Source organism: Equus asinus, chromosome 10 (assembly GCF_041296235.1).
Source record: "Equus asinus isolate D_3611 breed Donkey chromosome 10, EquAss-T2T_v2, whole genome shotgun sequence".
Lineage (NCBI taxonomy): Eukaryota > Metazoa > Chordata > Mammalia > Perissodactyla > Equidae > Equus > Equus asinus.
The window spans coordinates 97,420,145-97,436,787 of NC_091799.1; the positions used below are offsets into that span (position 1 = coordinate 97,420,145).

Genomic DNA, 16,643 nt, shown 5'->3' on the forward strand with positions numbered 1-16,643 from the left:
GATCTCAAATCTTCTTTTAACTTCATTGATCTCTTTTAAAAACAGAAGTTATTTATTTTCCTTTCTCTGTGACAGGGCCTCAGGCATTTGAAGTCTATTGTCATTTAGCTAAACTTCCTTAAGCATGTTTCCTGTGTGATCCAGATTCTAGACCCACTGTTGTTCCTCACGTCGTGCAGAATGTTTTTAACAGGTTCACTCTTCCTACATGTGGTCTATGAAGCAGATAAAAGTGTCTTCTGTCTGGAATCAAGCCTGGGCACGTACCCCTTTTGTCAAACCCTCTTGGATTGGCTATTGGTCTATACACTCCTGCTTCCCATATTACCATTACTATCTATATGAGTGGACCAGTACTTGGAAAATGTGGCCAAGTACCATAAATTTCAACTTTGCTCTCTTGGATTTTCAATCCCAGAATGAATACAGGATTGGAAAAGCTAAAAGAAGCTTCGGAGTCTGTTGCAGCCCTGAGCACAGAGCTGGAAGTGAAAGAAAAGGAGCTGCAGGTGGCCAATGATAAAGCTGACACGGTGGGTGGACATTTACGCATATACCACATTCGCTTTGAATTCCCAGTTCATAAATGTTAATGATGTATGCATATTTACCAAGTTATAACCATGAAAGTCTAAATTATTTATTTCCATTAGAATACTGTACTCAATTTTATGTATGAAAAATTGTGTAAGTGGAGAAAATCAACAAATCAAGGCAGAAATGTGCTGGGTCTTTGGTAATTTTTGAAGAGGTATCTTTTTAAATTTTGTATTGAATTAGGTCTTAAAAGAAGTGACGATGAAAGCCCAGGCTGCCGAAAAGGTCAAGGCTGAGGTACAGAAGGTGAAGGACAAAGCCCAGGCCATTGTAGACAGCATCTCTAAAGATAAAGCCATTGCCGAAGAGAAACTGGAAGCAGCAAAACCAGCTTTAGAAGAAGCGGAAGCAGCCTTGCAGGTAAATCTATGTGATATAACAGGTGTCAGCTTTTAGGGCCTAGGAGGAGGACCAGGGCAGAAAGGATGAATAACAACCAGGAAGTGCTCTGCTGCTCCCGACCACAGCTCTCTCCACTGGAACGGTTTCAAGTAGTATTTTCTGCTTGGAGACGTTATTGGCTCTTTTTAGATTTTGCACATGCTACTTCACATCTCATTTTCCTCCCTCGTGAATGATGGGCAGTGTCATATAATGGCGGTCAGGAGTCCTGGATTCTCATTTCAACTCTGTCACCAGTAAGCTATGTGACATTGGGAAAGTCACATAAAATTTTGAAAATAGCATTTCCTCACTCATTCATTGAGGACCTTGGAGTAGGTCTGTAAGATACGACATCCTCTGAGTTTATCCGTGAATTATCCAGATAGAGAACTAGTGACCTATTATAGCTCATTAAGTCAGAGTTTGAGCAGGCTTCCGACACAGTTATTCAATGTAATTGTGGAGCAAGAACAGAAATGGTGAAATTAGAAAGGAAGTTGGATTCTGAGAAACCACGATGAGTGACTGAAATAGGCCACAACTTTAAGGGCTGGTCTAGTATTGAAGACTCATTTGAAGATTGTCTGGGGCTCATTTTAGGATTGCTTTTACTCCAGTCTTACTCATCTACTGCCTTACGTTATTGATTACTGGCCTAGAAATTGGAGAAATGAAACACTACTGATCTGTCTACCACTAATTCAAGTCACAACCTCAATTGAGCATGCATCATTACTTGATGATGTAATTTTTTTTTTTTTTTTACCATTTCCTTAGGACACCACCTAGAACATTTCTAAATCTTTTTGATCCAAGTGGAATCTTTAAGCTTTCTGACTCAATTTTCAAGTATGAATTTCTACTCTTTTGAGACAATGAAGATGTTGCCTTCTCTTCTATCTCTCCAACTTTTCACACTACTCTTACATGCGCTCTGTCTTTCCTTATTGTTTTCCATTGCTCCTTACACTGGCTAAACTGTTTTTAATCCTTGAAGTCCACCGAGGTCTTCAGTCTCTCACATTGGTGGGCATCTCATCTCCCTCCCTCTTTTTTTTTTTAAACAGACTCTACTTTTTTTTTTTTTAAGAATGTCACCTGAGCTAACAACTGTTGTCAATCTTCTTTTTTTTTCCTCCCAAATCCCCCCAGTACATAGTTGTATATTTTAGTTGTGGGTCCTTCTAGTTGTGGCATGTGGGATACCACCTCAGTGTGACCTGATGCTTGGTGCCATGTCCACGCCCAGGATCTGAACTGGCGAAACCCTGGGCTGCCGAAGTGGAGCACGCAAACTTAACCACTTGGCCATGGGGCTGGCCCCCCCAACCTTTTTTTTTTTTAAAAAAAGACTAACTTATCAAGGTATGATTGACATGTAAAAGGTGTGTGTATTTGATATACACAACTTGAAGAGTTTGAGATAAGTGTAGTACCCCATGAAATCATCACCACCATCAAGCCATAGACATATCCATCATCTCCCAAAGTTTCCTCTACTCCCTTTAATATTACTATTGTTATTATCTTGTGTGGTAGAACATTTAATCTAAGATCTACCCTCTTAACAAATTTGAAATGTATAATACGGTATTGTTAACTGTAGGCAATGCTGTATAGTAGATCTCCAGAATTTATCCTGCATAACTGAAAACTTGTACTCTTTGACTGTTACCTCTCCATTTCCTCTTCCCACCAGCTCCTGACAACCACCGTTCTATCTCTCCTTCTATGAATCTGACTATTTTAGATTCCACATATAAAAGAGGTCATGCAGCATTTGTTTTTCTGTGTTTAGCTTATTTCACTTAGCACAATGCCCCCAGGTCCATCCATGTTGTCTGAAATGGCAGGATTTAATTTTTTTTAAGGCTGAATAATATTCCAGTGTATATATCACATTTTCTTTAGCCACTCATCCGTCGATGGACATTTAGGTTGCTTACATATCTCGGCTATTGTGAATAACGGTACAATGTACATAGGGGTGCAGATATCGCTTCGAGATCCCAATTTTCATCCCCTCCCCCATTTTTGGGCATTTTGGCTTCACTGAGAATCTCTAATCAACAGAAAGAAGACAATGATAGTGTAAAGAAACTTCTACATCTTTATTGAACTCATAATACCTAATGGCATCATAAGAATAGATCATATGGCATCTCACGTCATGCTTAAAGGCATACATTTTTCCAAGATTTAATAGGCTTGGCATCTTTTTTGATATTATGAAATGTTTCGCAGTATCCTCCTAATTTCATGCTTTCTACCACTAAAATATTCTGCATTACATAATCATCAAAACAGAAATGTGTGGGAACAGATGTAAGGTGATGGGGTGTGGGGGAGAGTATTTCAGCAATTTCCTTCATGGATTCTGCCACCATTTCATTTCCTCTGTGAGCTTTTGAAATCTTGAAATGTGGTACTACCAATTTCTACTAAGAAAGTTCCAGGTACCTTCAAACTCTAACATTTTGGCATCAGGTTACATAAATCTATGTAACAAATAAGGTAACAGCAAAGAATGTATCTCCTCCTATCTCAATGCTACTCTGACTCAACACAAACACAAAATAACTCCAGATGTTGAATAACTATTATATTGCAATGATGTCTAGGAAATTATGTAATAGTCATATTGCTTTGCTTGCAGAGAAAAGAGGAATCCAATACTTAGCTGAAATAGGTTGAATTTCAGACATACCCCTTACCTGGGTACCTAACATAATTGAGCCCAATTCTGTTTGAAAATTCCCCTTTTTAAAGCTAAAGTAAAAATAAGCATCTTAGATCAACCCTTATGTCTTATATAACTTTAGTTTGACCCCACTTTACTCAGTGGCTGCTATTATATTTCTCTCCTTTCTTTCTTTTATAGCCACACTTCTCAAATAAAAGTCTATCTGCCATTTCCAGTTCTTTACAGGAAATTCTCCTTCACGGCAGTTGAGCTTTCACAAATGCTAGTCTATTGAAACAAACCTTTTCAAAATGTATAGTTTCATTCCTAATTACCAAGTTCAGTGATTTTCTTCTTTTTCTTTCTCAATCCTCAGAGAAAAGATCCTTTGCTTTGATAAGAGGTCATTGGTTGCCTTCTTTTGAAAAAAGAGATGCAAATGAAAGTAAGATGGAGGGTTTTCAAGATCTGGAAGGAATGAATGTCCACTATTTGTTCTAGAAATAGGGCTGTATCAGATTCTTATATTTAATATTTTTCCAATCCTTATTCCATAGAGTGTGTAAGAGATAGAACGATTATTATCAACCACAACGGGTCTATGTGACTATTAAATAATTTACTCTATAAGAATCTCCATACTAGAAATGGAATGGAACTTTTCTAAGAGCTTAGTGAAATTCGTATTGCTCAAGTTTCATCATTTAAAGGTCAGTTCCCAGCTAAGAAACCTCTAATTATTCAATCTGTCAGCCCTGAGGCTACCTGCTAGTGTCAGTCCTGTGTGACAAGTCTGAGTTCCTTAAGAGAGAGAGGCAGATCCTTGACCTACATAACTAATGAGTAAAAACGCACTGCCAGAACTGGCGTTTTCCTGGTTTAGAATCCCTGGTCTCTGCTTAAATGCTGAGTATTGTTTTTCTTTCAGATTACACTTTTCTGTTTTCTGACATAAAGTGGTCTGCACAATTTTAGGGAAGTCACAGCTCCTTATCTGCTCGCCAACATTTCTCTCACTGTCTGTCCTCTCCCTGGCAGTTTGAATTGTAAAAATTTAAACTTTTGGGGACATATATTTCTTTGAGATTAAATATGCATCTAGCCCCCACAATTCTACATCTAGCTTAGAAATGCTTGCTTTCCTCGGTCAAAATAGTAGCATTTAGAAATTAAAGGTTTGCTTGTCTGCACTTTCTTATCTGCGATTGCATGATGACCTCCTTTCCTCCCCCAGACCATCAAGCCCTCAGACATTGCTACTGTCCGCACATTGGGTCGACCCCCTCACCTCATCATGCGGATCATGGACTGTGTGCTGCTGCTGTTTCAAAGGAAAGTCAATGCGGTGAAAATTGACCTGGAGAAAAGCTGTACAATTCCTTCCTGGCAGGAATCTTTAAAACTGATGACTGCAGGGAACTTTTTACAGAACTTACAGGTTGGTAGTTCAATAATCATGGGCCAAAGGAGGGCTCAACGTTCATTAGAGTATCTGAATAGTCCTTTAAGAGAGTAAATTTCTGAAAAGAATTTACTGTACGTGCCTATTTTTACTTATTAAATATTTTGCCATCTTTATTGAGGTATAATCGGCAAATAAAAATTGTATATATTTAAGATGTGCAACTTGATATTTAGATATACGGATACATTGTGAAATAATGGCCACGGTCAGCTAATTAAAGTATCCATCACCTCACGTAGTTACTGTTCTCTCCTTTTTTGTGGTGAGAACACTTAGAAAATTTTAAGTATACAATGCCGTATTGTTAACTATGTTCATATTGCTATACATTAGATCTCCAGGACTTATTCATCTTGCATCTTGATACTTTGTACACCTTGACCAACGTTTTCCCGTTTCCCCCTCCCCATGGTCCCTGGCAAGCACCGTTCTGCTCTGTGCTTCTATGAGCTTGACTATTTTAGATTTCACATGTAAGTGAGATCATGCAGGATTTATCTTTCTGCGTCTGGCTTATTTCTCTTAGCATAATGTCCTCCAGGTCCCTCCATGTGTCACAAATGGCAGGATTTCCTTCTTTTTTAAGCCTGAATATTCTGAACATGTATTTAAGTATTTTTTCAGAGAAGAATTTTCTGTTTTGACTATAAGCCATTGTAAGCATTATAACTTTTCCTGACAGATTTTAGGCATATTAAACCATCATTAGTGATATATTGCAGTAGAAGTAAAAAAAATCATTTTAAGGAACCAATACATATGTGCATATATTGTATGCATATGAATACAAATATATATGTATTTATGTTTTGCAAGTCTCCATAGGAACTTTTTGAGAATTAATTTGCATCTTTTTATTTTATTATGAGATAGAACTTACGTATGATAAAATTCACACATTTTAAGTATACAGATTAATCAATATTTACATATGTATATACATATTAATGAACACTGAAATCAAGATTTGCATTTCCAGACCCCAGAAATCTCTCATGTCCCAACCCAGTCAACAACCTCCCCTATGATAACTATTATTCTAACCTTTATCCTGATAATTACTTTTGTCTGTTTTGAAATTTACGCATATAAAATCATATCATACAAATGCTTTTGTTTCAACCTCTTTCGTTCAACATGTCTTTGAAATTCATTCTTATCGTTGCACAGGACAGTTTTCATTCTTTTTTCATTGCTGTATAGCTTTCCAGTATATGAATATGCAGTAGTGTGTGGTAAATGTTTAACAACTGATTCTCTGGGGAGAAAAAAAATGCTTTCATTTGCAGTTTTTGCCAATTTCCATGGTGTAAATATCCCCACCATAGCCACTGTCAAACTACCAAAGTGATGTTGCTGAATGTGGAGTTGGGAAGAGGTGCATAGTGGCACACCATTATATAGTATTCCCACCATATAGGACAATAGATGTAAATGATCTCAAAAACATAGATAGTAAAATGTAGTAAAATAATTAGAAAGTGATAACTTTTGACTATACATTATTTTTATTTTAAATAAAATTTATTTAATTGTAATTTTATATAATTTAATTTTTAACACTGGCTATATTTAACAAGCAGTTTACAAACTTCCTGAAAATTTAGCAGTCATTTCCTACGAGCTTGTATGAACCAGAACCAGTGTGAAACTCCATAATATGCTTCAATGTGCTTGTCCATTGTACTGTTGATGGATTTTTGGGTCATAACTAGTTTTTGGCTGTTATAAATAAAGCTGCTATGCATATTGGTCTACAGGTCATTTGGTGGGCATATTTGCATTTCTGTTGGCTCTATACTCAGGAGTGGAATTTCTGGGTGTTAGGTTATACATTTAATCAGCTTTAGTAGATAGTGCCAAAGAATTTTCAAAAATAGTTGTGTCAGTTTACACACCCACCAGCAGTGTATAAGTTGCTCCATATCTTAACCATTTTCCATTTTTAGCTATTCTGATGGGTTTGTAGTAGTGTCTTATCGTGGGTTTAGTTTGCATTTCCTTGATGACTAATGATGCTGAAAATCTTTTCATTGATTTTTGAGCCTCTTGAGAATTCTTTTGTTAAATGCCGGTTTAGGTCTATTGTCCATTTACATTTATTACATTGTAGAATTTCTTTATATATAAAATATGAGTAATTTGTCTTTTATACATTTGCAAATATCTTCTCCCACTTTCTACCTTAGTTGTTCATTCCATTGATGGTGCCTTTTGATAAACAGATCTTCTTAAGTTTGATGTAGTCCAATTTATCAATATTTTCCTTAATAGTGCTTTCTATGTTCTGTTTAGGAAATCTTTGCCCACCTCTAAGGCAGAGTAAATGCTTCTACGTTTTCTTCTAGAAGTTTTATTGTTTTATTTTTCATATGTAGGTCTGGAGACAACTAATTGGGAATATCCAACCCACATCCATTTCTCAAGCAATCACTTTAGCACTATTTTTTATTCAGTTTTCAATTCAGCATTGCCCAGATGGCTGCTGTGGCTAGAGCATCTTGTGAGGCACCTTATAGCAGCTATAACAATAAGTAGCTTATGAAACTGTGGGCCACACAGACTTGTTCTAGGTAATTAAAACATGAGACCATGATGAAAGTGCCACTGTGAGGAAATAACACGCTATTGAGTGGAGAGGAGGTGGTGTTTAACTCTGATTGTACCAGTGTGGGTGGCAATGGTGACAGGGGACACTCAAACAATTTTCACAGAAAAATGTGTCAATAGAATTGGCATCCTGGCAAGTGACCCTGGGTTCCTGCTTTATATACCTGGTGCCAGAGCCACTGCTCTTGGAAGCTCCCTTGCTATTTGCCTTTTGTCACCACCACCCCTCTCTTGCTCCCAAATATTCTCATTTTTTCTTCTGGCTTCACAATTTTTACGTCTCATAAAGGAAACTTGCATTAAATGAAGTCTGAGTGGACTGTGTTCTACCCTATGTTATGTGTATTCTGTGAAGGCTTGTTTCTCTGAATTATTTAGGTGCTAAGTTTCTTTCTACTTGGAAAACATTTAGTCATCCTCGTTTAGATGATCAAACACCACTTTTAAAAGATCCAGTTTTGTTTTTTGGCCAGTCTTCTCTTTTGATGCAAGAAGGCATTCTTAATCCATTTCTGCTACTGTTTTTAAATTTTATCCCTCCAGAAGATAACAATTCTCTCATATTCTCAAGAGTTCTATGATTAAAAATGGATTCATCACCCTTAAGGCCTAGTGTCCAAGTTATTATTTTCACATCTCAGGTGAGATTAATAGAACCTCTGTCTGAATGTATTAAGCATTTAGTTGCTGCTAAATGCTAAATATACATATGTCCTTGGGCTGAATAATACCTGTCTGTGTTTGTTTTCCATTGTTGATTTTATGGGTTTGTAATTTGCCTATTTAGGACTAATGACATGAAAATTTTATTGCCTTGGAAATTCTAATAACCATATTAGTGTTCATCACCTAAATAATTTATTCTTTCCCTGGGTCCCAGAAAATTATTGAGGGTTGTTATCTCTTGTCCACAGAGGATAAAGTATACTCTAACTTCTTTGCTCTCACTGCTTACTCTGCTTTCAACTTCAGGACTTTTGGCTAATATCCTGAAATATCGACAAAATATGATGTCGTTCATCCATTCTTGGTTGTTCAACAGTTTCAGCGGCATTGTGAACATAAGGTGAGTATGACTTCATGGAAAGTATTTTGACTTTATTTTACTCTTTTCTTCCATAGCAATTCCCAAAAGACACAATCAATGAAGAAGTGATAGAATTTTTGAATCCTTACTTTGAAATGGCAGACTATAACATCGAAACTGCTAAACGTGTGTGTGGGAATGTAGCCGGTCTTTGTTCCTGGACCAAAGCCATGGCTTCCTTCTTTTCTATAAACAGAGAAGTCTTGCCTCTGAAGGTAAGCCTCCTTGGTAGGACTGCCTGATGTGCACCTGCAAGGGGTCTCTAGGTCAAGTGGTTTTATCTTGTCATGCTGCACAGGAGCTTGTGGCCTCTGGTGTTATTGTACTCAAGTCCACGGAGAGAGGAAGTGATAGAAAGGCCAAGTACAGAATGTTTCTTCTTCTCTGTAATCCTACTCCAATCAGAATTGCATGAACCTGTAAGCATGGACTCTCTACAAGGATGCTAAGTCCATTGTGGGCTGCTGGATATTTTTCCTCCACAATGTCAACTTGAAAAAAAGAAACACAGAAAATTATAGCATAGAATCCCCTGATAATGTCCACTATCTCCTGCCAGGGAATCCTCTGAGTGAGACAGGGTCAGTCAACACATAGACACTGGTGGCTGGTCTTGGTTGCACGGCATGACACAGTGCTCCCTCTCCTCTTCTTTGTCCCTCAGGAGAGAAACTGAGTATCATTTATTATTTAATGTGATTTGAGAATATGCCTGTGTTTCCCCTTGAGTAATTGCATTTCTAAGCTTCATTCGTACACAATCCCCCACCATTCAGTGACACTCAGTCTTCAGCAGATGGAGAGACAAGTACCTGTTATGAAAATGGAATACCGATGTCTCAAAAATCACACCTTATGGCTTGGTTGATTATTTTGCTTTTGTATAAGTCTGATCTCTCTCAACCATCAGTTAAAATCCACTTACACTCATAAACTACTCAAGGAACTTAATACTCATGATAAAAATAATTGAGTAGAAAGAAGACAGGGATAAAGTTGTTGCAAATGCCCCATTTTATTTTCTAATTTTTACCATACCGGGGTCATTTATTCAGTTGTTGATGTCCTTGGGTTGCCAGGGCAACTTAAAAGAACAAATGTTCATTTGACTCAGAGAATTTTAGAGCAAATCATTGATGTCATGCTGTCTAACATTATGGACTTTTGGACCATTGAAGGCTCCAACATAGATCAAAAATGGGCCTTCTGATATTGACTGAATTATAACCACCATATAAAATGGACAGTACCGGTGTCCTTTGCAAATTTTTCTCGTGTGTAAGCCTCCATAGTGTCTTTAAAAGGATTAGTTGAATTCATGGTGGGTAGTTTGTATTTTGTGTGGTTACTTTAAATAAAATGAGCTGAATCAGTACAAAATAATGGGCATTCTAAATAAGACTTACATAAGGACAATGAAGTCTCCTCCCCTCTGTTCAGTACATTCCACCAGTCCCAGGACAATCTAGATCCTACAGTAGGGAGTGAAGGGAACACCATCAGATGGGGAACCTTTTACTTACTCCTAGAACCTGTGCTTCTCTTTCTGAGAAGTCTGGTCTGGAAGTGCTGTCGTATAATCTTAAGAGCATCCAGCATCTGGGGTCTCAGTTCGCTTGTTCCTGGAGGGCCGTCGCTCGCAAACTCCTGCTTCCTAGGTTAGGAGAGATTGAGGGCACTCCTTAAACTCAACTGGAACCTCTTCAACACTAATTAATAACAGAGACTGAGGGGCAGTTTTCTTTCACCTTACAATCTCAATAGACAGGCCAAGTGACTTCTAGTAGTGAAAAAACAAACAAATATTTATTACAACAATAACAATTTGGATTCTATTCAAGTTCATCATAATGAGATTTCTCCTTGAGAACTCTGTGAAAAACAGAAAATATCAGGCCATATAAACAGAACATTACAATAGGAGAGCTTTAAATATTCAACACTGATAATAACACTAACAATACCTATTATTTACTGAACTCTCCTTATATGCCAGGTCCCAGACTTGGGTTTTTACATATGTGATTTTGTTTAATCCTCACACACACACAAACCCTAGGAGGTAGTTTTTGAAAATCTGAATGGAGAAACTGAGGCTCAGAGTTTAAGTACCCTGAGTAGTGTCCCATAGCTCCTAAGGGGGGGCCGTCGGATTTGAAGGATCCAGTACCTTTTGGTTAGCAACTTCTGAGAGCTTTATTTAAAAAAATTTATTTATTTATATTTTCTGAGTAAAATCCTGGAATATATTTAAAGTCTTTGGGGCTGTGATAGTTTGACATGAGTGGGTGGCTTTAGTGAGTTGACACAGAGGCTCTGCTTTTCTTACATGTTTAAGCCATAGCAGCAGCTTAGAGCAGAGCTGAGAAAAAATGTTCCAAGAGTCACATTCTTTTTAAATTATAATTAAAACAATTTTTTTACATTATTTAAATTCATTTTTATTTTGAGTTCATAATCATTGACATCATGCTGAAGGTTCAGTTGTACGTGATTTCTTGTCCATCACTGTATAAGTGCTCCCCTTCACCGGCTGTGCTCACCCTGTACCCCACTTCCCCTGGTAACCATGGAACTGTTCTCTTTGTCCATGTGTTTATCTTCCACATATGAGTGAAGTCATATGGTGTTTGTCTTTCTCAGTCTGGCTTATTTTTCTTAATGTAATACCCTCCAGGTGCATCCATGTTGTTGCAAATGGGATGAATTTGTCTTTTTTATGGCCGAGTAGTATTCCATTGTATATATATATACACCATATCTTCTTTATCCAATCATTGATTGATGGGCACTTGGGTTGCTTCCATGTTTTGGCTATTGTGAATAGTGCTTCAATGAACATAGCGGTACCTAGGTCACTTTGGATTGCTGATTTCAGGTTGTTTGGGTAGATACCCAGTAGTGGGATAGCTGGGTCATAGGGTAGTTCTGTTTTTAGTTTTTTGAGGAATCTCCATACTGTTTTCTATAGTGGCTGTGCCAGTTTGTATTCTCACCAGCAGTGTCTGAGCGTTACCTTTTCTCCACACCCTCTCCAACGTTTGTTATTTTTAGTTTTAGTGATTATAGCCATTTTAACACGTGTAAGGTAGTATCTTAGTATAGTTTTGATTTGCATTTTCCTGATGATTAGTGATGTTGAACATCTTTTCATGTGCTTATTGGCCACCTGTATATCTTCTTTGGAAAAATGTCTGTTCATATCCTCTTCTCATTGTTTGATCAGGCTGTTTGGTTTTTTCTGTTGTTCAGTTATGTGAGTTCTTTATAAATTTTGAAGATTACCCCTTGTTGGATATATGATTTGCAGATACTTTCTCTCAATTGGTGGGTTGTCTCTTTGTTTTGATCCTGGTTCCTTTTGCCTTGCAGAAGCTCTTTAGTCTGATGAAGAGCCACTTGTTTATTTTTTCTTTTGTTTCCCTTGTCTGAGAAGAAATGAAATTCGAAAAGATCCTTTTAAGTCCAATGTCACAGAGTGTACTACCTATCTTTTCTTCCAGAAGTTTAATGGTTTCAGGACTTATCTTCAAGTCTTTGATCCATTTTGAGTTTATTTTTGTGTATGGCTTGAGAGGATGGTCTGCTTTCATTCTTTAGCAAGTGGCTGTCTAATTTTCCCGACACCATTTATTGAAGCGACTCTCTTTTCTCCATTGTATGTTCTTGGCACTTTTGTCGAAGATTAGCTGTCTCTAGATGTACAATTTTATTTCTGGGCTTTCAGTTCTGTTCTATTGGTCTCTGTGCCTGTTTTTGTACCAGTCCCATGCTGTTTTTATTACTATGGATTTGTAGTACATTTTGAAGTCAAGGATTGTGATGCCTCCAGCTTTGTTCTTTTTTTCCAGGATTGCTTTAGCAATTTGGAGTCTTTGCTCCCCCATATGAATTTTAGGATTCTTTGTTCTATTTCCATGAAGAGTTTCATTGGGATTCTGATTGAGATTGCATTGAATCTGTAGATTTCTTTGGGTCTATGGACATTTTAACAATGTTTGTTCTTCCAATCCATGTGAATGGAATCTCTTTCCATTTCTTTATGCCATCATCTATTTCTTTCAATAACGTCTTATAGTTTTCATTGTATAAATCCTTCATCTCCTTAGTTATATTATTCCTAGGTAATTTATTCTTTTTCTTGCGATTGTAAATGGAATTGTATTCTTGAGTTCTCTTTCTGTAACTTCATTATTGGGGTATAGAAACACAACTGATTTTTGTAAGTTGATTTTGTGCCCTGCAACTTTACTGTAGTTGTATATTTCTAATAGTTTCCCAATGGATGCTTTAGCGATTTCTATATATAAGATCGTGTCATCTGCAAATAGCGAGAGTTTCACTTCTTCATTTCCTATTTGGATTCCTTTTATTTCTTTTTCTTGCCTAATTGCTCTGTCCAAAACCTCCAGTGCTATGTTGAATAAGAGTGATGAGAGTGGGCACCCTTGTCTTGTTCCTGTTCTCTGAGGGATGGTGTTCAGTTTTTCCCCATTGAGTATAGTATTGGCTGTGGGTTTGTCATAGATGGGCTTTATTATGTTGAAGTAATTTCCTTCTATCCCTGTTTTGTTAAGAGTTTTTATCATAAATGGCTGTTGGATCTTGTCAAATGCTTTATCTGCATATATTGAGATGATCATGTGATTTTTATTCCTCATTTTGTTAATGTGGTGTATCACACTGATTGATTTGCAGATGTTCAACTATCCCTGTGCCTTGGTATAAATCCCACTTGATCATGATGTATGATCTTTTTGATGTTTTGCTGCATTCAGGTTGCCAATATTTTGTTGAGGATTTTTGCATCTGTGTTCATCAGTGACATTGGCCTGTAGTTTTCCTTTTCTGTGTTGTCCTTGTCAGGCTTTGGTATCAGAGTGGTGTTTGCCTCATAGAATGTGGTAGGAAGCATTCCCCCTCTTCCCTAATTTGTTGGAACAGGTTGAGAAGGATAGGTATTAAATCCTCTTTGAAAGATTGGTAGAATTCTCCAGAGAAGCTCTCTGGTCCTGGGCTTTTATTTTTTGGGATGTTTTTGATTACTGTTTCAGTCTGTTTACTTGGGATTGGTCTATTCAGATTATCTATTTCTTCTTGATTCAGCTTTGGGAGGTTCCAGGAGTCTAAGAATTTATCCATTTCTTCTAGATTGTCCATTTTGTTGGCATATAGCTTTTCATGGTATTCTCTTACAATCCTTTGTATTTCTGTGGTATCTGTTGTAATTGCTCCTCTTTCATTTCAAATTTTATTTATCTGAGCTTACTCTTTTTTTTTTCTTTGTAAGTCTGGCTAGAGGTTTATCAATTTTGTTTATCTTCTCAAAGAACCAGGTCTTTGTTCCACTGATCCTTTCTACTGCCTTTGTTGTTTTAATTGCATTCATTTCTGCTCTGATTTTTATTATTTCTCTCCTTCTGCTGACTTTGAGCTTTGTTTGTTCTTCTTTCTCTAATTCACTTAGGTGTAGTTTGAGATAGAGATTTTTCTTGTTTGTTAAGGTGAGCCTGTATTGTCATGAATTTCCCTCTTAGAACCACTTTTGCTGTATCCCGTATGAATTGGTATGGTATGTTTTCATTTTTATTTGTCTCCAGATGTTTTTTGATTTCTCCTTTAATTTCTTCAATGATCCATTGGTTGTTCAATAGCATGTTGTTTAGTCTCCACATCTTTGTCCCTTTCTCACCTTTGTTCTTGTAATTAATTTCTAGCTTCATAGCATTATGATCAGAAAAGATGCTTATATTTCAATCTTCTTAAATTTATTGTGGCTTGCCTTGTTTCCTGACATATGGTCTATCCTGGAGAATGCTCCATGTGCACTTGAGAAGAATGTATATTCTGCTGTTTTTGGATGGAGTGTTCTATATATGTCTTTTAAGTCCAACTGGTCTAGCTTTTCATTTAGTTCTGCTGTTTTCTTCTTGACTTTCTGTCTGGATGATCTGTCCATTGATGTGAGTGGAGTGTTGAGGTCCCCTACTATTATTGTGTTATTATTAGTATGTCCTTTTAGGTTTGCTAATAGTTCCTTTATGTACTTTGGTGCTCCTATGTTGGGTGCATAGATATTTATAAGTTTTATGTCTTCTTGGTGGAGTGTCCCCTTGATCATTATATATTGGCCCTCTATGTCTCTCTTTACCTGTCTTATCTTGAAGTCTACTTTGTCTGCTATAAGTATTGCAACACCTGCTTTCTTTTGTTTGCCATTAGCTTGGAGTATCATCTTCCATCCCTTCACTCTAAGCCTGTGTTTGTCATTGGAGCTGAGATGTGTTTCCTGGAGGCAGCATATTGTTGGATCTTGTTCTTTAATCCATCTCGCCACTCTGAGTCTTTTTATTGGAGAATTCAATCCATTTACATTTAGGGTGATTATTGATACATGAGGGCTTAATGCTGCCATTTTATCGCTTGTTTTCTGGTTCTCCTGCATTTCATTTGTTTCTTGTCCTGTGTATTTCAGTCTACGAATTGAGTCATATAGTTTTTATGTTGGGTTTCTTGGTTTTCTCCTTATTTATTATTTGTGTCTCTGTTCTGCTTCTTTGTTTAGTGGTTGCGATGAGGTTTGTATGCAAAATCTCGTAAGTAAGGTAGTCCATTTTCTGTTGGCCTCTTATTTCCTTACACTAAACTTATTCAGAGCCCTCCCTCTTCCCCTCCTATGTTGTTTTTGTCGCATCTTATTTCATCTTGTGTTGTGAGCTTGTGGTTAAAATGACAAGATTATCTTTGTTTTTGGTGTTTTCCTTCCCTTTTTCTTTAATGTTATACTCGAGTATTTGCTAACCTGTTCTGATGTATAGCTACAACTTTCTGATTTTGTCCAACTATTTACGGCCTTACTCCATGCTTTGTAACACCTTGCTCCCTTGTTTTTCATATATGAGGGCCTTTTTGAGTATTTCTTGTAGGAGGGGTCCTGTGGCTATGAACTCCCTTAGATTTTGTTAATCTGGAAAAGTTTTTATTTCTCCATCATATCTGAAAGATATTTTCACTGGATAGAGTATTCTTGGCTGAAAGGTTTTGTCCTTCAAAGATCTGAATATATCATTCCTGTCTCTCCTAGCTTGTAAGGTTTCTGCTGAGAAATCTCCTGAAAGCCTGATAGGGGTTCCTTTGTAGGTTATTTTTTTCTGACTTGCTGCCCTTAGTACTTTTTCTTTGTCATTGACTTTTGCCAGTTTCACTACTATACGCCTTGCAATAGGTCTTTTTACATAGACATATTTAGGAGATCCAATAGCCCTTTTCACATCAATTTCCATCTCCTTTCCCAGGTTTGGGATGTTCTCCGCTATTGTTTCTTTGAACAAGCTTTTTACTCCATTCTCCTTCTCTTCTCCCTCTGGAATACCTGTAATTCTTATGTTGCACTTCTTAATTGTGTTTGATATTTCTCAGAGACTTTCTTCATTCCTTTTTAGTCTTAGTTCTCTCTCCTCCTCTATCTGGAGCATTTCAACATGTCTATCCTTGATTATGCTGATTTGCTACTCAATGATGTCCACTCGAGCATTCAGGGAATCCATGTTTTGTTTTGTCTCTTACGTTGTGTCTTTCATCTCCAATATTTATGATTGGTTCTTCTTTATAGTTTCAATCTCTTTTGTGAAGTAGCTCCTGAACTCATTGAATTGTTTTTCTACATTCTCTTTTAACTTGTTAAGTTTTTTGATGATAGCTATTTTGAATTCTCTGTCATTTAGATTGCATATTTCTGGGTCTTCAAGATTGATTTCTGGGTACTTGTCATTTTCCTTCTGGTCAGGAGATTTAATATAATTTTTGATTCTACTAGA

The 16,643-nt window shown here is 37.0% G+C and overlaps 1 protein-coding gene across 5 annotated transcripts in view; it reads left to right on the forward strand.

Moving 5' to 3' along the window:
* Positions 1-16,643, forward strand: part of DNAH5 (dynein axonemal heavy chain 5) — a 268,608-nt gene that overhangs the window by 196,503 nt on the left and 55,462 nt on the right. For all 5 annotated transcript variants that reach the window (XM_044779484.2, XM_070519860.1, XM_070519859.1 and 2 more), the window contains 4 exons: positions 419-533; positions 781-957; positions 4,899-5,102; positions 8,862-9,041. In XM_044779484.2, the coding sequence (XP_044635419.2) occupies positions 419-533; positions 781-957; positions 4,899-5,102; positions 8,862-9,041 (676 nt within the window). The remainder of the gene's footprint in view (positions 1-418; positions 534-780; positions 958-4,898; positions 5,103-8,861; positions 9,042-16,643) is intronic.